General features: G+C 42.4%; 2 protein-coding genes and 1 long non-coding RNA gene across 4 annotated transcripts; 2 read left to right on the plus strand and 1 right to left on the minus strand.

The window, feature by feature from the left end:
- The first annotated feature begins 564 nt into the window (after positions 1-564).
- psmf1 (proteasome inhibitor subunit 1) lies at positions 565-7,468 on the plus strand. Its single transcript, XM_069531736.1, has 7 exons — positions 565-778; positions 2,124-2,276; positions 2,959-3,041; positions 3,360-3,560; positions 5,191-5,247; positions 5,639-5,809; positions 6,460-7,468. Exons 1-7 carry the CDS (start codon positions 650-652, stop codon positions 6,506-6,508), a joined length of 843 nt encoding a protein of 280 aa, XP_069387837.1. The 5' UTR covers positions 565-649; the 3' UTR covers positions 6,509-7,468.
- A 2,566-nt stretch (positions 7,469-10,034) lies between these two features.
- Positions 10,035-13,118, plus strand: LOC138411425 (uncharacterized). Its single transcript, XR_011244069.1, has 2 exons — positions 10,035-11,962; positions 12,429-13,118. It is a non-coding gene; the product is annotated as an uncharacterized lncRNA (long non-coding RNA).
- A 2,201-nt stretch (positions 13,119-15,319) lies between these two features.
- On the minus strand, positions 15,320-18,659 carry tmem74b (transmembrane protein 74B). 2 transcript variants are annotated; one of them, XM_069531732.1, is made up of 4 exons: positions 18,528-18,659; positions 16,996-17,058; positions 16,598-16,872; positions 15,320-16,078 (listed from the first exon to the last, which is right to left on the minus strand). In XM_069531732.1, the coding sequence occupies exons 3-4, from the start codon at positions 16,820-16,822 to the stop codon at positions 15,455-15,457; spliced, it is 849 nt and encodes a 282-aa protein (XP_069387833.1). In that variant the 5' UTR covers positions 16,823-16,872; positions 16,996-17,058; positions 18,528-18,659; the 3' UTR covers positions 15,320-15,454. The 2 variants fall into 2 exon arrangements, with proteins under 2 accessions (XP_069387833.1, XP_069387828.1); XM_069531727.1 differs by having other exon boundaries at positions 16,562-16,872.
- Positions 18,660-18,706: the final 47 nt, after the last annotated feature.

The raw sequence follows: 18,706 nt of genomic DNA on the forward strand, positions 1-18,706 counted from the left end.
TTTTCTTTAGTTTTTTCTGAATTGTACTTTGCTCCTCTGTGAAACCAAAGAATCTAAAACAATAATATAAAAAATAAAAAAAACCAATTAAAGCCAGTATGTTGAGCAAATACAATGAACTGTTTGTTTATTAAGTGTTGTTCTCTTCTGTCGGGACAACTAAATGATTTTGTGAGCTTCTTTTAATGGAATAAAATTATTTGTAACTTAGGAAACAATAGAGAGATGTTAGCGGCTGTGTTTGAATTTTTAATTGTATTGAATTATCTGCTTTGTTAATTGATGTGAATTGAGGGGCAGATTATATGAGATTATTCTTCTTTCTACGCCTTTTTCATGCAAGATGTCAGAGTTTGTGTTTGCATATAAATACTTTTGTTTGGTCAATGAATGAAATAAACTTTATCTACTACTGCTTTTTGACCTCTGAAAGTTAGATTGATGCAAAGTACAGTTGTCAAATCAATCACAAATCAGATGAAATGATGTTTTTGTTTTATTCTATTTTCCCCACGCAGCTTCGTTGACGTTGTTGCTGAGCTTTTACACTGAAAAGCTCAGACAGGAAGCGCTCGCCGCTTCTTATGGACACTTTCGATTTCGTTTTTCCAGAACCGGACGAGTCTGTTGTTCGGTGTTCGGAGGGAACATGGCGGGTCTGGAGGTGCTGTTCACCTGTGTCTCCGGCGGCATCAGCTGCCCTCAGGACGCCGTGGTGTGCTTCGTCCACTGGGAGATGATAAAGAGCGGACTCCGCTGCGTCGGCACCGGAGATGAGGTGAGAACCCAGCTGTTAGCTTCGTGTCGCACCAGACTCCGGTCAGAATACAACAGATTTACGCTGCGGTGATTATCGGTTCTAGTCTTTATATTTATTAATGTCACGTGATATTTGTCTGATCGTGATCCATGATTCGGCTTCAAAAACTTTGGCTTCAACCGCTCGTTTAGTGATGGAGCTCATATGAAGTGTGTAATAAGTTGATCTGAATCTTCATCTAACTGCCTGCTTGTTTTGAAAATTATTCGTACGCCGAATTGAAGACTTGCTGTCAATCATTCGTGGCTCTAAATGCGATCCTTTTTTAATTTGATGTTGACTCATTATCTTCAAGTCAGAATTTAAATTCTAAATATTTCCAACGGAGTCCTGAGCTCGCTAACGTGTCTCCTGCGCAGGTTGGATTAGCGTTAGCTTTCATTTGTAAATCTATTGAACTGTGATCATCTGACACGTGTTGTGTCTTCGATTGAACAGGTTGTTTGATACAGAATCAAGTTTATTCAATTAAAGCCATAAATATAATAACTATAAAATCTGTCATGTCATCTGTAGCTAGCTAAACCACTCCCCCTTCTCTTTATATTTACTGTCTCTTTATTATCTGTCTCACTCTCTTTATATTCTCTGTCTCTCTCCCTCTCTTTATATTGTCTTTATATTATGTCTCTTTCTATTTATTTTCTGTCTCTCTCCCTCTCTTTATATTATGTCTCTTTCTATTTATTTTCTGTCTCTCTCCCTCTCTTTATATTTTCTTTATATTATGTCTCTTTCTATTTATTTTCTGTGTCTCTCTCCCTCTCTTTATGTATTCTCTGTGTCTCTCTCCCTCTCTTTATATTATGTCTCTTTCTATTTATTTTCTGTCTCTCTCCCTCTCTTTATATTGTCTTTATATTATGTCTATTTCTATTTATTTTCTTTATCCCTCTCCCTCTCTTTATATTGTTTTTATTTTATGTCTCTCTCCCTCTCTTCATTTATTTATTTTCTGTGTCTCTCTCCCTCTCTTTATATTATGTCTATTTCTATTTATTTTCTTTATCCCTCTCCCTCTCTTTATATTGTTTTTATTTTATGTCTCTCTCCCTCTCTTCATTTATTTATTTTCTGTGTCTCTCTCCCTCTCTTTATATTATGTCTCTTTCTATTTATTTTCTGTGTCTCTCTCCCTCTCTTTATATTGTCTTTATATTATGTCTCTTTCTATTTATTTTCTGTGTCTCTCTCCCTCTCTTTATATTATGTCTCTTTCTATTTATTTTCTGTGTCTCTCTCCCTCTCTTTATATTATGTCTCTTTCTATTTATTTTCTGTGTCTCTCTCCCTCTCTTTACAGCCCCTCAGCACTGATAAGAAATCCGAGCTTCTTCCTGCCGACTGGAGCAGCAACAAGGAGCTGTACAGTCTGAGATATAAAGCCAGCGACAGTGACACACAACTGCTTCTCAAAGCCATCACTGTTGACTCCAGCTTGATCTTCAACCTGATGGTGAGCTCGCTCAGCTCACACCAACAACAAGATGAGGTCTTACAGGAGGCGGAGGCTGGTTTTCCTTTTGAATGTTGACACACTGCTCCAGTGGACAAGAATGATAAATAATTAGGATACACACACTTTAAAATAAATGAACTGTCACCTCCGTAACCTGGATAATCAGGCGTTCAATAACTACGTCTACATACACAAAATCTGAATCTGAAAAATACAAGATTCCTGCTAAAGCTGTTTATATGGCTAATAAAAATGAATAGCTTTGTATAAACATTGTCTTTGCTGACCTCTGGTGGTCAGAGCAAGTTCTCACTGAGCTGCAGTGATGTAGACGTGAAAGGTCAAATATTCAGAAAATGCTGGTTTATACAGAGATATTGGGAATTTCATTTGGATTCATCTAGTACGAACTGACACCCAGAACACCCACAACATCAAATTCTTCCAAGGCTTTCAGGCTGGAAGCTGCTCTGCCATGTTTCCACCTCTTCAGTTGGATATTGTGCTCGTTTGTTGGAGTCAGATTTCAGTTGATGTTTCTGTCACTATGTGTTTTTCATGTTTAAACTTTGATCAACAACATGTATTGATCTTTCGTGTGTGTGTGTTTGTGTGTGTTAACATGTTTGCATGTCTGTTTTTCTGTCCTTGTTAACCCTCCGTACACGTGTGTCTGAAGAACTCCAGCACAAAGCAGGTGTCAGACTTGACAGTGAACTTCAGCGATCATGTGGATGCTGAGCAGCTGAACACGTTTGATAGGTTGGTCTGTGATTCTTTGTTTTTACATCATGGATAAGAGAGTGTAACTCAGTCGAGCTCATACCTCCACCAAGACCCAACAGTCTCCTCGTGAAACCACATTTAAATCTGATAGATCTGGGTTTTTATTTGGTTCTGCACCAGATTGCTTACACTAATACAATGAGTCTGTTGAAAAATGTATGGAGATTGAATCCACACTGGTTAGTGGAGGCGTACAACCATGAAATATGAATTCATGTCCTGTCTCTGAATGTTAAAGCAAGTGAAACTTTTAATTGATCAATTTAGCTAAGAGGTAAGTTTCTTTCTTCACAGTGTCTACAAAGACACAGACAGTCTGTCAGAGAAGGTGAAGACTCAGCTGCTGCCCTCTCAGGACAGACCGACGGGACAGAAGACAGAGGGGAAGAGCCGGAGGGAGGAAGAGGAGCAGGAGGAGGAAAGAAGAAGAAGAGAGAACAGCGACCCCCTCCGTATGCCCAGCAGACATCCTCGCCAGGGAACACAGCCGCACTGGTGGGTAGTGACACACACACACTGTTCATCTCTTTCTTTATAAAGAACCCAAAATATTTTCACACTCCTCCGTCTCTCATATATTGTTTTATTCATGTTGGCTCAACACAAAACCAGCGTTAAACTCACGTATGTGCTGTGAACCGATGTACGTAGAGCTGTCCGCTTGTGACAGGGTGTCAACAACAGAGCGTCAGACTCTATCAGCGTCTGTGTCTTTAAGACTGGACTTTAGCTGAGCCACTCAAGGACAGTCAGAGTCATCCTGAAGCTACTCCGAAGTAGCCTCTCACACACACACACACACACACACACACACACACACACACACACACACACACACACAAACACTCACACTCACACTCACACTCACACTCACACTCACACTCTAGAAGTCTAGACAGGGAGTTGACTGCAGCAGCAGAGAGTAAATGAGTGCAGAGTGTGAGTGGGGACAACTTTCAGACTCACAACCAGTTACCTAGGGACGGTGGGTCCGACTGAGGACAAAAGCTGTGTCCTTAATTGAAGCAGATTTTTGGGTCAAGGGTTAAGTAAAAGTGAGGGACCGTCTCCAGGAAGGTAACCCATGACAACGCATTGATGTGTGAGTGTCTGTGGTCTCTTGATTGGAGACAAAAGCTGTGTCCAGAATGAGGGAAAATTCCCAGTGAGCGAGTGGACGTGTTGATGAGGTGTCTAACACGTGACGGACGTGAAACTGGAAGAATAAAAATATCTCAGGATGAAGAAGACAAAGAAGACGTCAACTTGGAAAGACGAGGAGATTCACGAGCCGTCCGTAGTGGATGAGCTGTAAACATCAACACTGATGTTTCCACAGCAGAGTTTAAACGTCATGTCCCGCCTCTTGCTGCTTTATAGGCTCCACCCCTCGCCTGAATGTTCCCCACATGTTCCTGTTGTTGTGAATGAGTCGGACAAAGTGCTGCTGCAGAGTTCATGTTGGAAAACTACTCAACTTAAATTGACTGAAATGTCAAAAGAACAGAGAGAGAGAGAGAAAGAGAGATAGAGAGAGCTGCACTCCGCCCCCCCGGCACACCTCCTCCTCCTCCTCCTCCTCCTCACTCAGCCATGGCCCGATCAGATGAGATGTGAGGTGATGTCAGCACTTTATCGACCTCGCTGCTGTCGCCTCCTCATCCCCAGAGAGACGCAGAGTGAGGAGGGAGGGAGGGAGATAAGAACGAGATCAGAGCAGTGACAGATGGAGAGAAAGTCAGACAAAATCTGAGAGAGAGAAAGAGAGAGAGAGAATAAGAAAAACAGGGAGAGGGACCTGCGATATGGAGAGACAGAGGAGTGATGAATGAGAAAGCAAAAACTGAGTCAAGGCCGCAGAGAACAGAAAGTTTGAAAAACAGCCAGAGGAGACGGAGGAGAGGAGAATGGAAAGACAAAGAAGAGAGGAGGAAAGATGGAGGGAGAGACGACAGGAACGATCTACCACACATGAAGTTCACCAGACTGACGCCTGTCTCTGTGCTTCACTGTGAATAATTTAGAATTGAATTAGTAACAAAAGTCGTGATTTTTCTTGATAAATAAATAAATTGAATAATTAATCATAGAAATGACTTAATATTTGTTTACTTGTGTGTTCCAGGCCCAACCCCCTGGTTCCTCCGTTTGCTGTTGGAGGAGCAGATCTGGATCCCTTTGGGTGAGCCTGTCTCTCTCCCCTTCAAAATAAAACCCACAGATCGGTGTTTGTATGGGAAATGATTTACACATTTATGAATCTTGATTTTAAAGCGTCAGTCTAGTTTGATTCTAATCTGAGATAAAGTCGTCACAGTGACAGACAGCAGGGGATTACTGGCGTCTGTCCAGTCTCCCTCCGTCACACAAATATGAAGCTTTGACCATAAATCCACTGAACCAAAGCTGCCGACTCCGAGTCTGTGTTCAGTCTCTACGTTAGTTTCATATAATCATAGTAAATCAGTTCAGTAGTTTTTTACGATTCATCCGTCAGACAAACATAACCTCCTTGGTGGAGGTGATAAAAATCTCAAATAAAACGGCCTGCTGTGTCCCTCCTCCTCCCCCAGGTCTCCGAGTGGTGGCGGGATGATACTCGACCCGTTGAGGTCGGGGTATCCCCGCTCTGGTTTTGACCCGTCCGGCGGGATACCAGACGTTCTGCCCCCCGGAGCCGTTCCCCCAGGAGCTCGCTTCGACCCGTTTGGACCAATCGGACCAACCGGACAACGCAGACAAAGGTGAGATACACACACACACACACACACACACACACACACACTCCTCCCTCTGTCCGTTCACTTAAAACATAAACTGATGTTGTCTTTCATCGTGATGAGATCAGCGAGAGAGAGAAGATGTATCACTCTGTTAGAAATACAAAAACTCTCAGCCCACCAGGACAGACATCGGCTGCAGAGACACAAGCCAGACAATAACTTTTATTTTGTCCTGACATTCATTCACAATTAATATTTACAATGAGCGACAGCTGATTTGAGCAGCCGCAGACGACCTTTAACACTCGGCTCAGAGATAATGGAGTCAACCGGAGCTGTGCTGCAGCATCATGGGAATTATACATCACAGGAAATCTGGAGCGAATGATATTTCACTTGTTTTATAAACCAAATATTCATCTCTTCTCCTTCAGGTTGTTGAACTTTGTTATGAACAGTAACATTTGATTTGGCTAACACTCATTAGTGGCACCAGCGTCTGTGACACTTCACTAACAGTTCATGACAGCTGCTCGTGACGAGTGCTGCTGAAATGTACGTTATTTGTATACTGATTATCTAGACACAGTTTTTAATGATACTTGAGTTCTGTTCGACAGTTTTTCTTCACCAACAGAAACACTTTTCTGATTTTATTATTTTGTTTTCAGGCCGCACCCGGACCTGCCTCCTCCTGGTTATGACGACATGTTCATGTAGCGGCAGTTTCAAGCTCCTCCAGGGTTTGAGAAGAAAAACGTTTTCTCACATTGTTTCTTAAAGGAGGTTTTGTTTTCCGATGTGTTCTGTGGCAGCAGACGACGCTGCGGGGTTCTCACCACAGCAGCCACAGACAAACCACTCGGGCTTTACCATTTTAACTTTCTTTATTAAATCATAACAAAACCCTCAAAAGTCCAAACTTAAAGTACCAGCACTTTCTGGAGGTATCTGGCTTTGCAGCTCCGCTTAATGTCTCTGTGTGAGTGTCTCTCTGCACAACTCCGTCTCTGTCCTCTGTGCTCGTCTGTTTGCCTTTTGTACCAGAGGATCGATCAGCTACCGGCTCTCACCTGCGCTGACTGATCCTCTGGTCCACGTGAAGGTTTCCCTCTCCCAGCTACCTCCACATGTTCATTTCATAAAACTAAAGTGTTCATAATTTATGTGGAAGAAGGCTGAAGAGCCGTGCTCTGGATGTGTTAAATATACAATAAATAAATGATTGCTGGAGACCGTCGTTAGGGAAACTTGATTTCGACTACAAGTTTAAAAGAATCTTTCAGACAGACACAGAAAACAACCTGATCATAAACTCGGATTTAGTTTTTTTCATCTTGACGTCTGAACATTGGATTCTTTAAGAGACATCTTGTTAAACAGAGGAAACATCTGGAAAATATCAGAGTGTGATGGAAGTGATTCCTCTCAGCTGCTCACACACTCGACCTTCAGAATAAAACTTCCTCAGTGTCTAAGATTCTCGTCGCATTAAACCACATCTCATATTTGTAATATTTGTAAAGTTCATGAGATGACATTTTCTTGAGCTTGTTATATTTTGTGAACTTGTTAGAAAAGATTAACATCTGGTTCTTACTAAGTTTTTCAGTTTGGATTGTTGTTGATTTAAAAACATGGATGATGATAGACGCCCGAATAAAAAATTCTCAGAATTCACATTCTGGTCTCTTCTTCTTCTTTATCATCTTTTGTCTCCATCTTTCTCTCTCCACCATGAATGATTTTCATTTTCTTCCACTTTTCCTTTCCTCTCTTATTTATTTGTCTGTTCATCTTCCTTTCTTCCGTACTTTCACTTTTTTCACTTGTCTTATCCGTTTGTTTTCCTGTGAGTTTTTTCACTGTGACTTTATTGTCATTTATTAATCTGCCTCAAACAATCCTTTTATTTATTTGTATTTACACTACAGCTCCTCTCATCACTTTCATTTCAACACATTTTTATTTCCCTGCAGGTCACCGACAAACAAACCACCACCTCCACGGGTCTCTTTACTTTTCCCAGTGCATGATGGGAGGTAAATAAATATAGTCACAGACACCACAGGGCGTCCTCGCTCTGGTCACAGCGGTGCTGCTCATCATGTCCGTTAATGGGCTGATGTTTTTAAACCTGATGACTAAAATATTCATCTGCTGCTTCACTCGCTCTTCTTCATGTTTATTTCTCTACTACTCATACATTTACTACAATACTTCATATGACATTGCTTGTGTACTCAGATCTTATATTATTTTATACCACCCAGCTTTAATTGGAGGAATATACACCATGAAATTTATTTGACAGCTTTGATACGATACTTTTCATTTATTTAGGTTTTCCTTTATTTCACCTGAAACTCTCATTGAGAGTAAAGAAACCTGCAGCTGCACAAACTCACAACATATAATATTACATATAGGACATGAAGCACCACAAATACAAACATCGATTACAAAATATTCTTGTTTCCCTTTGTACCTTTTGGAACAATTTCCGTTTTTACTCCTTGTCCTCTTTTAAATCTTAAATAAAGATGAGAGAAATGACCAGAGAGAACGACAGATTACAAACAACAGCAAAACAGATTTGTTTTTATTGTTCACGTTAACAAAATCATAATTATAAATCAGCATGTTCGTTACAGTCGCATCTTTACAGCGTCACACATGAAAAACATGCAGGTTCTCGACCTCCTGAAGCACGAAGCAACGTCCGCTTTAACCAAGAGAGTCGACCGATGATAAAACATGGGCCTGTTTCTCCACACTGATATATTGATATATTTTATATATGTTTGATCACCTTCTATAGCGAGAATATTTATTTAATCCAACATTCAAAACTCCTACATTCATCCTTGTTTGATTTTAAGAGGAATATCTGGGCGTAGTTGATTATTATTATAAAATGGAAAAGAATAATTGTCACAAAGAGACACAGGTCAGACGATGATGATGATACTGAAACGACACACTGAACAGTAACTGTGCTCTTCACGACGTTTGTCAAACCAGGGCTCTGTGCACTTCACCGAGATTCTTTTCTTGTGTCAGGAGGAGAAACAGTAGAAAACTGCTTGAATATAAAAGTGAAATATCCCTTTAATGTTCATTGAGCCTTTTGTTCTGTGCTAAACGTCACGTTCACTTGTTGTAAAAGTTTCACATCTTCGATCCACAAACAGTCAAACAACATCTTTCTCAGGCCACAGAATAATAATATGAATATGTCTTTAAACATTCTTTTTATATATTTCATAAACTTTAATATGAATCAGTTCACTCTGGTTTTCTAAAGCGATATTTCACCTGGACAGAAACTTTTAGATTTTCTTTACACTTTAAATTCATTCAGATTCGGCAGCTGAAAGAGGCTCAAAGTCTTTGTCTTTTCATTTTACGACTAAAAACTGACTCAACCAAGCTGCTCCAGTGATATGATCCTAAAACTCTCTGCACAGATGTAATCACAAGACTCAGGGCTTTCAAATGATGTAGACTTTATCAAGGTCCAGCTACAGATTCTTGAATGATTTCTCTGTTTTGCATGATAGAAATGTGAATGTTCTGAGGTTTCGACTGTCCTCCACTGTGAAATATCGCTTCATCTCTAAATATCTCTAAATGTTCATCATTAAAAACACAACAGGAATGTTTAAACAATAGTTTTTCCACTGACTGTGACTGTTCACACCAAATATCGTTATATAACCAGATACCGTGATGTAGCGTGACGCTGCTGCAGCGACGGCTTTAATCTGTACATTCATGGCGTCTCGGAGTAAAATGCTACGGCTGCGTGTTTGATTTCTGCGTATTGCATCTGTACATAAAGGGAAGCATCCAGCTCCAGCCTGTGAAGACAGAAGACCATCACTCTGTTAGGTTTATAAAGTTAAACGGTTATTTATTTATATTTTCTGTCTGATGTGGTTTAATCAATGTTACAGGATTTTTTTTTTATTTTCACTCCCCTGTTCGACCTTTACTGGAGTTTTTCTCTGAAGCAGCAGGATGCGACGTGATTAATGACTTGAAGCTCAGGGTCGGCGCCCTGCTCTCTGCTGGAGTGTCCTTGAGTAAAGTACTGAATCCCAAACAGCTGCAGGAACACTGCTGCTGTGGCCGACCTTTGACCTTCAGTGTGGAGGGAGGGAGGAGAGCTTCTCGATTCTTTCTTCTTAAATTGGTGAGTTTTAAATTTTGAAGCTTTTTTCTATATTTTACAGACATATAATTTTAAGGTAAATCTTTTCATCCACGGAAATTCTGATGGATAAGATATGTCAACAGATAGATAAACTGGATTAAGTCCTACTACAAAATAAGTCATAATTTTTACAAGATGAAAGTTGTAATATTATGAGAAAAAGTCATAATTTCAAATACATCATTCAAAATCTAGGAATTGTATTGTCTTCAACAGTCACACTCTGTCGAACAGAGATGCAGCTGAGATGAGACAGAATAAATCTAAATGCAGAGGTTTTAAGAATCATCATTAATATTTATATTTCTGCGTTGGCCTGGTACATGAACGTCCATCTTTGGACGAGTTGTAATAAAAACACACGATGACCCTGCTCTGCCGCCGCGTCCTCATCACAAGGACTTTCCATGTCACCCGAGAACCGATCCACCAACAATCCTTGATATAAATAGACTCATTTCTATGGTAACGGAGTCATCCCGCGGCCGACAGAATAAAGATTGATTTTCTCCGTCTTTGGCCAAGGTGCTCGAGTTTGTTCTTGACATTCAAACACGTCACAGAAAGAAGCGGAACACGAATTTGCTCTTTTCCCCACTCGCTCCTCTTCTGATCGGATCCTCTGCTTGTTGACCTTATGTGAGAAACTTTACACTGTGCTCTCCTTTGTCTCTGTCGGTCTTCACTGATTCCAGTTGCACGTCCACAAACTGAGCTGCCGACCTTCAGTATGATGAAGGAAAGCAGATGCAAGAGCACGGCATGATGGGATCAGTAACAGACGACAAAGACCTGCACACACCAACAACAAAAAGCACCAACCACAGCTTTTATTGTCTTCTACTTCCTTCCTTGAACCTGCCGTCTGTACTACCCACAGTGCAACTCTACCATTGACAGTTTGTTGCAGAGTGAAAAAAAGAAAACCTCTACAAACTCGAGGGGGATAAAAGAAGGCAGCAGCCAAACTGTTTGTTATAATTCTTTTCAACCGACACCTCTGACGACGTCTCTCTCCCGGCTGCTGATGATTCACATCTTAAATGATGTGAGGTGAAGGTTAAATAATGTGGAGTCAGACTTCAGTCGATGGAGTTTTCCTCCAATCTAAAACCTTTGTTTCCTCTCGACCTGAATCTGTTGATCCATGAGGTGAAACTCTAAAAAGCTTTTCAGCTCTGAGCGTCTGTGTGAAGTCATCCATCGTGTTGTGTTCCTGCTGCTGTGTTGTTTCCCTCACTAACGAGGACCTGCGGCCTGAAGCAGAAAAACTCCCTCTTCCCGTCTCCACTCAGCTTTTTCACGCTCGTTAAAACCTTAAGCCGAGTCGTGTCTGTCTGTTTCCTGTCCTCCTGCCCGGAGGCGAGTGTGTGTGAACCTGAATGAGTCGCTCAAAGTCTTCAGCTTCATGCGTAGCCACAACTCGTCTTCCCCCGCAAGTTAAACATGCATCTCTTCAAGAATCAGCTCACGTCGTCCAGCGACTCCGCTGCATCGACTTCACCCTCACACAGAAACCTCCTCTGACTCCTCATCCTGTTTCTCACTCAGGCTGAAATCACAGGAACCATTTGAGTTTGTGTTGATCTGCTGCAGTGGAATTTTTTTTACGTCACATCACAAAAGAATCGTCTATAAAACAAGACACTTACGTAGAAACACAAAGTTGAATCTGAACACAGATGTTTCTGTGAATGGATCTTTGTGCTCAACCTAAACAGCCATGCCTGAAAGCAAGGCTCTGTTTTTTTCAGACTGACAGTGGGAATCTTGTTTGGGTCGGTTTGAAAACACTGAGTCCAGATCTGTGTGGAGTGAAGTAATCTGAGCTGAGGTGGAGCGAGTGAGCGAGTGAACCACATGACGCTGGAAACATCCGTCAGCCACATAATCCTGCACCAAACACCGGCTCCAATAAACTAATGGAACCGCCTCGGAAACAACAACTCGACCTGGTGAGCAAAACCAACAAAAGCAAATTCAATTTTGAATTACGTGAGATTTTGCAAAGAAGTTCAGGATCATTATTATTTATTAAAATGTATCTGCCTGAGAGGATGACAGCTTTGTGCTGTTGGTTCTTTTAATTCTATTTCTTTTATAGTTTGTGTCAGCAGCTAAAAACCAGAGTCCCCATCTACACTCTATAACAGCTGGTGACGAAAAATCACCAGAAAAAAAACTTTATGGAAACAATGACAACAAATCCAAGAGTCACCTTAAGTGAATATTAGTATTTGAGTTGTGTTCAAACCAATCCAAGTGTTGGCTCTTCAAATACAAGTGACACCACTTTGACTTCACTCTAATTTACTGAGAGGTGAATGGATTCTGATTTTCTGATATTAGATGTGTATGAACAGCAGAAGACGCCGGCTCCGATGGATGAAACGTAACATTTCTTTTTTTTTTTTACTCAAGGGCACATCAGCAGAGACAGACCGTGGCAGGGATCAAACCCGTGACCGTCCAGTGACACCACGAGGTTAACGAGCTGCACCAGAGACGATGGAACATATTGTCCTCGTGATATTTTTTAACATCTCCAACAAATAATACTGCTGTCACTTATTTTTATACATTATCACCAGGTGAAGTTCAATTATCACTTAACTTCCTGCAGAATATTCTGGTGAAGCCACATTTGATTTACAGTTTGTATTTTATCTACTAGAGCTGCAACATTTAGGTGATCGACAAAAAAAAGTTGTATTTATTTTTTGTATTCTCTGTTTCCTTCAGGCTTTGATCGATGGTTGAATGTGATAAACGGATCAAATAGTAAAGTACAACACTGATAATCAGTTAATTGATTTAAAGATCTAGAATCTTCAACAGATTCGATTTTGACTTGATGGAAACGATATAATATCTTTGGTTTTTGGACAATTGGTTGAACAGAACACGTTATTTAAATAAGTCAACCTGGGCTTTTTTTACTTTACTATTTTTTTAATGAGTAGCAGTAATTGATTAATTGGCAATTTGAAATAATTAAAAGTTGCAGCTCTAATATCTTCTAACCATTAAATTCTATTGCGTTACTATGGTTGTTTGTTATTAAATGAATCTCAACTTAAATAAAGAAATAATAAAATGTTCAGGCCGGGATGAGGTTTTTCTAATTTTGCATACCTGCGTTGCGTATTTTGGTTTCTGAGCGTTTTAGCTTTTGCTGGTCCTCTACATCCGACACGTCTACATGTGTATTTACAGCATATTTGTACTGTGAAGTAAAATCTGGTACATACTTTTATAAAGAGCTCAGAATTAGCATGATACTGTGTGTGTGTGTGTGTGGGTGTGGCTACATAACCCTTGGCTAATTGGCTCACTATACAGACTTTAATACATCAGCATAATAATATTTGTGTATATAGACTTTACAGTGTGTGTTCACTCATTAAGGCTTCTTGTATCCTTACATGACATAAATAACCTCTGTTTACATATAATACAAATGAGTAGGCGCTGCGTCATTAAAGGTTCAGTTCAGTCAAAACCAGCTTCTTCTCCATGTTAAGGGCTGAGCATCAGTCAGATAGAAACACAGACGACACCTAAAACAAGCCACTGCTATTTCTCTGTCTATTGTCCGGACCTCAGTTATGTTTTCAAATTCATTTCAACTTTCAATTCAACCTTCAAACGTCAGATGAATGAGACCAATTCTTGTTATTTCTCAAGTTTCTGCTGTGAGTGAATATTTACGTACAGCGTGGAACAAAAACACTCGGGTCTCCGACACTGCGGAACGTGACGCTGGCAAAAGCAGCTCGGGAGCAAACACGAGGTTTTTCAACAGTTTTCAGGAGAAACGAGCCGAGATCAAAGCCACCAGCAGTGAAAGAGCGAAATAAGTGAGGAGCTGACGTTCACACCTTCACTTCCCTGATTTCATCCCTGTCTCTTCTGTCGGTCTGAAAATCACCTTTGTGGCAAAATCTGTTATCGGTGGAAAAAAACAAACAAAATAAAGATGAGGAGGAAAGAGGACACGAGAGGATGATGAAGAGAAGAGCTCTCCTGGTGCTTTCTGGGTAATGTATGTCACCCTCTCCACAGGGACTCATTTCACTTCTGCGCCTCTCAGTCGAACACCTCGCTCATCATCTCCTCCTACGTGTCTCTGCATCCATATTTTAAAAAACATGTTTGTAATGTTGGTGAATTGAACTGCTGCTGCTCCTCAGGCTTTTTCAGAGGGAAATAAAACACAGGAGGTTAAAGCTGCATTAAGCAATTTTTGACCCGAAAGAAAAAAATCCCCAAAAAATGTTAACTCACTGTGTAAACTGTCTTGTTACATCTGTAAACTTTTAAGACTTGTTCAGCGTGTTGTAATAAATTTAGAGATTTAGCAGAGTTACCAGTGTTTGTCAGTTAGAGGAATATTTCTCACTGTGGTTCAGACTTTTTGGATTAAAACAGTCACACAAGAATTTCCTAGATTTTCACTTATTTATCGATTTGTTCATCTTCAGGTGTCTGGGTTGTAAGTAAGAGGAGCAATGTTCGGAAACAACTTGAGACGAAGTAGTTTGAGACAAAAGTTGTGAGATCCTTATATTTTGAAACTAAAGTCAAACTATTATGAAAAAAGATAACTAATAATATAACAAGACAGAAAAGTGAATTGATGTGAAACCAGCAGGTTGATCACAGCTGTGAGACGAGAACAAAAACATCTGCACTGAGCTTCAGTCGTTCTTTTCCAATTCACTGAGTCTCTAATTGGATCAAAAACGTTGCTTAACGCAGGTTTAAACTGAATAAAAGTCTTTTTAAAATGATTATTGTTCATTTATCACTGATGCTGGTGATGAGTGAAAATGTCACAGCGGAGTGAAATATACGTTTTTTTAAACGCTGCTTCAGGAGAGCACCTTCACATTTATTAAATAAAGAAACCAGTCCAGTGACCGATGTTGATTTCCAGTGATTTTCACAGCAGCATCATAATAAATCCCATATTCAACATCTGTGTTAATCTTGTGATTAGGATTGAAAACATATTTAAGTGTTGGTTCTCGTATCGAACTCCAGACTCTCAGTGAAGTGTCGATCTAACTTTCTGTGCAGACCGACCTCCAGGTTCAGTCAGACACAAAATGCTTTTTCCTTTAAATCTCAGTCTCTGATTTACTTACAAGGATTTCTGAAGGAGCTCTAATCTCTGATATACAACCAGGCTTACCTCTCATCCTCTGTGGGGTCCAGCCTCCTTCGTTAAGTCATACATCCCTTAAACGATCGGTGAGAATAAATAAGCCATTAACTGGGTTTACCTTCACCCCACAATGCTGGGTTGAAGCCGGGCTGCTGCAGCCCAAAGTCTTGTGCTGGAGACGAGCTTCTCTTAGCACAAATGGGGGATCTGCACCATTTTGCATCCCCATGTTGCAGCCGAGTGCTCACTCAGAGGAAGGCAGCACCGTAACGCACAGCTAGTTGACCCCGTGTGCAGCAGCTGAAGGAGAAGAAGAAGAAGAAGAAGCACTCGGAGGGTTTCTGCTCGGTTCAGATTTGGAGTCCCGGCTCGGCCCCAGTTGAATGTTATTCCGCGTCTCTGCGTGTTCCACCAAAAACTCCTCCCCTCCGTCCCCGCCCTCTACAGCCTCTCCTGTCGCCAGCTGCTTCATCCTCAGGTTGATGGAGCCGTAAGTCCTCTTGGGTCGGATGAACGCCACCCTACGACGGTACATCTCGCCGCGGCATATGGACACCATGAGCAGCACGGACAGGAACATCCCGCCCAGGGTCAGCAGGCCCAGGCCCGCGATGATGCACTTGTCCAGGTGGGAGCCCAGCTGGGCGTAGTACATCTCCAGCTTCTCCATCTGCCGGGCCGACACCGAGTCCGGGTCCACTTTGGCCTCTCTGGGGATGGTGTAGGCGATGACCACCAGGACGATCCCGCTCACCAGGAACACCAGGGCGAAGACGAAGCCGTAATCCGCAGAGTGGTCGTCGGCCGGATTCAGCTCGGTGAAGTCCTGTCCTCCGTCCTCCTGCGCTCCACCTCCTTCCTCCTCATCGTACGACTGAGGGCAGAGCTCCTGATGCTGATGCTGAGCGGAGGGAAGGAAGTTGTACTTCATTTTTATTTAACCGCAACATTTTATCAGCGAGTAAAAGGTGAAGGCAAACAGTTTTTTAAAAATTTCAAACAAAAAAAATAATGACCCTGAAACTTGGTGCCGTGGTAACGAGATCCCGGTGACAAGTCATGACTCAGTGTGAGATGTCAATCAAGGAAGCTTCGCGCTATTAATCATCGAATAACTAATTAAAACCATTTTGACCAGAAACATCAACACTTGAACTTTAATCATTGTGATAAGAATTTCCTAAAATGACAGAAACCATCTCTGAGAAAAAATGCATTGACTTTCCAGTTTGGTCCATGTCCCATTTGTTAACATGGAGGAGGCAGGGCTTATGACATGTACTGTAGCCAGCCACCAGGGGGCGATAGACTTTGGCTTCCCTTTTGAGGAGCAGTCAGGTCGTGCATCTATATTCACCGTCTGTAAGAAAGACACCAAACTAACCTTGATGTTGCCTGACGTCGAAGGCGGGCAGCTCACCTCTTCCTCCTCCTCCTCCTCCTCCTGCTGCTCCTGCTGCTGCTGGTGGTGGCGGTGGTGGTTTTGCTCCTCGTCCTGCTGGAAGGAGACGTTCTCGAATCCTCGGTTTGCGCCGCCCACTGTTCCTGCTGTCCAGGGTGCCGAGACCCGTGTCGGAGACACGCCTCGCCGGCCTTCTCCGCCCCGCAGCTCCCGGAGCTCTACGCCGTTGAAAGAGGACTCCATCGAAATGTGTTCGATGAGCTCATGTCTTCACCAAACTCTCTGTGACATCACTGGAAATAATAACCACACAGGATAAATAACACAGGAGAGGAACACATTGAAATACTGGTATTAAAAAAGGGATTCTGAAGCTTTAACCTTTAAACGTGCTCTGACTAAACACAGACTCTCACCTTGGTCGTCACTTATTTCCATTTTTCTTCTCCTCTCATCACAGTTGCCTCTGCGGCTTCTTTCTGTTGAGGCCAATGCAGAGATTTGAAATGTGAAACATCCCCTCAGGGTTAGAACATCCTCAACTTTATAGTGTACCAGCAGCAGTGAGTCCTTTTTTTAATTATGACAATATTCAAGTTTATGATTCCCTCGTGAAGTTATTAAAAGTCTTATTTTGTGTCATAAACATAGACACCTGAACTTTTCTCTCCTCAGTTAAAAACTTCTCCCTCGTGTCTCCCTTGAACTATTGGCGACACTGCCCGCCTTTGATTTCTGGTGGTACTGCTCCATAATCTGTAAGAAGACGTGAACAAATACGGATGTAAAGATCGCAGAGTGTGAACAGAAGCAAAATCGTTGTCTTCTACGCGTATAACAACACTTTAGACGGCTTTCTGCACATTTTATATTCGGGGGCCAGGCGGAGAACGTCTGCAGATAATCCGGAGCCTCTCACTCGGACTATTGCGTTCACACATGCACCTCCTCCAGAGAAAACACGGAGGATCTGCGGAGTTCAGTGCATGGCACATGGCTGTGCTGGGGCCCCCTGGGTGGTTAATCTGGCCCTGTACACCACCCCAACACACACACACACACACACTGTCCATGCCTTTTTATTGGTAGTCATATTTTAATATAACACCTTCAGAGGATAAACTCCACCCTGAGTCTGCAGGGTTAACACCTCCTGGGTGTGAACCTCACTCCTGCACATTTTACACATCAAATTCTTTGGTTTCCACCAATAATGAGAAACTGTTCAACTGTTAAAATACAGCTGATGGTTATAATCTACATAATAAAACTATATAATAATAATAACACTTTAATACCCCCCCCCAGTCCTTTCATTCAGTCTGGGGAGACGTGTCTCTTCTTGAACAGCTCCAGGTTTCAGGCTCTCTGCTGCCGGAGAAGCTCCGGAGTGAAGTCGTCCACTGACAGATTCCGTCCATCAACACATCCAGGGAGCAAAGGTGTCACTTCAGCCCGGTGATGTGACACCCCGCGCCGGGCGTCTCCACCACCATCACCACCACCATGACCTTGTGATGCACCAAAGTGCCAAAACCTGGAGCACCACCCCGTGTGTGTGAGTGTGTGTGTGTGTGTGTGTGTGTGTGAGATAATATCAGGATTAGCCGGAGAAGAAGAAGATAAGCACAACGCCGACTCACACGTCCCTCTTATCCCGACCTGACGGCTGATAACGCGGACTGAGAGCGGAGGGAGAGTCGGTATCTCCGGATGATCGAGTGCAGAAGTAAAATAATGCAACACAGATTTCACGGGGAGGGGTGGATGGAGGGATGGAGGGAGGGGTGGGAGGGTGGAGGTTAACACCGGGGATGGAGTCGGTATCCAGGCAGACAGGCAGGCAGCCTCCACCCGGGATAAACACGGATCATCTGCGGGGTTTTCACCGACAGGACGCGGAGGGTCGATGCGTAAAAAAGTGACCGAGGGGACAGCGGGGCGTTACCTGGTGCTGGAGCCGGGAGCAGGCGCGAGGCAGGCGGGAGGCAGGCGACCGTGGACACCGTCGCATCCGGAGAGGAGGATGATGCTGGAGGAGGAGGAGAGGATGGAGAGAGAGACAGAGACAGAGAGAGAGAGAGAGACAGAGAGAGAGAAAAGAGGAGGGTGTTAAAACTGACCATG

Source organism: Paralichthys olivaceus, chromosome 2 (genome assembly GCF_024713975.1).
Source record: "Paralichthys olivaceus isolate ysfri-2021 chromosome 2, ASM2471397v2, whole genome shotgun sequence".
In the NCBI taxonomy this organism is placed as follows: Eukaryota; Metazoa; Chordata; class Actinopteri; order Pleuronectiformes; family Paralichthyidae; genus Paralichthys; species Paralichthys olivaceus.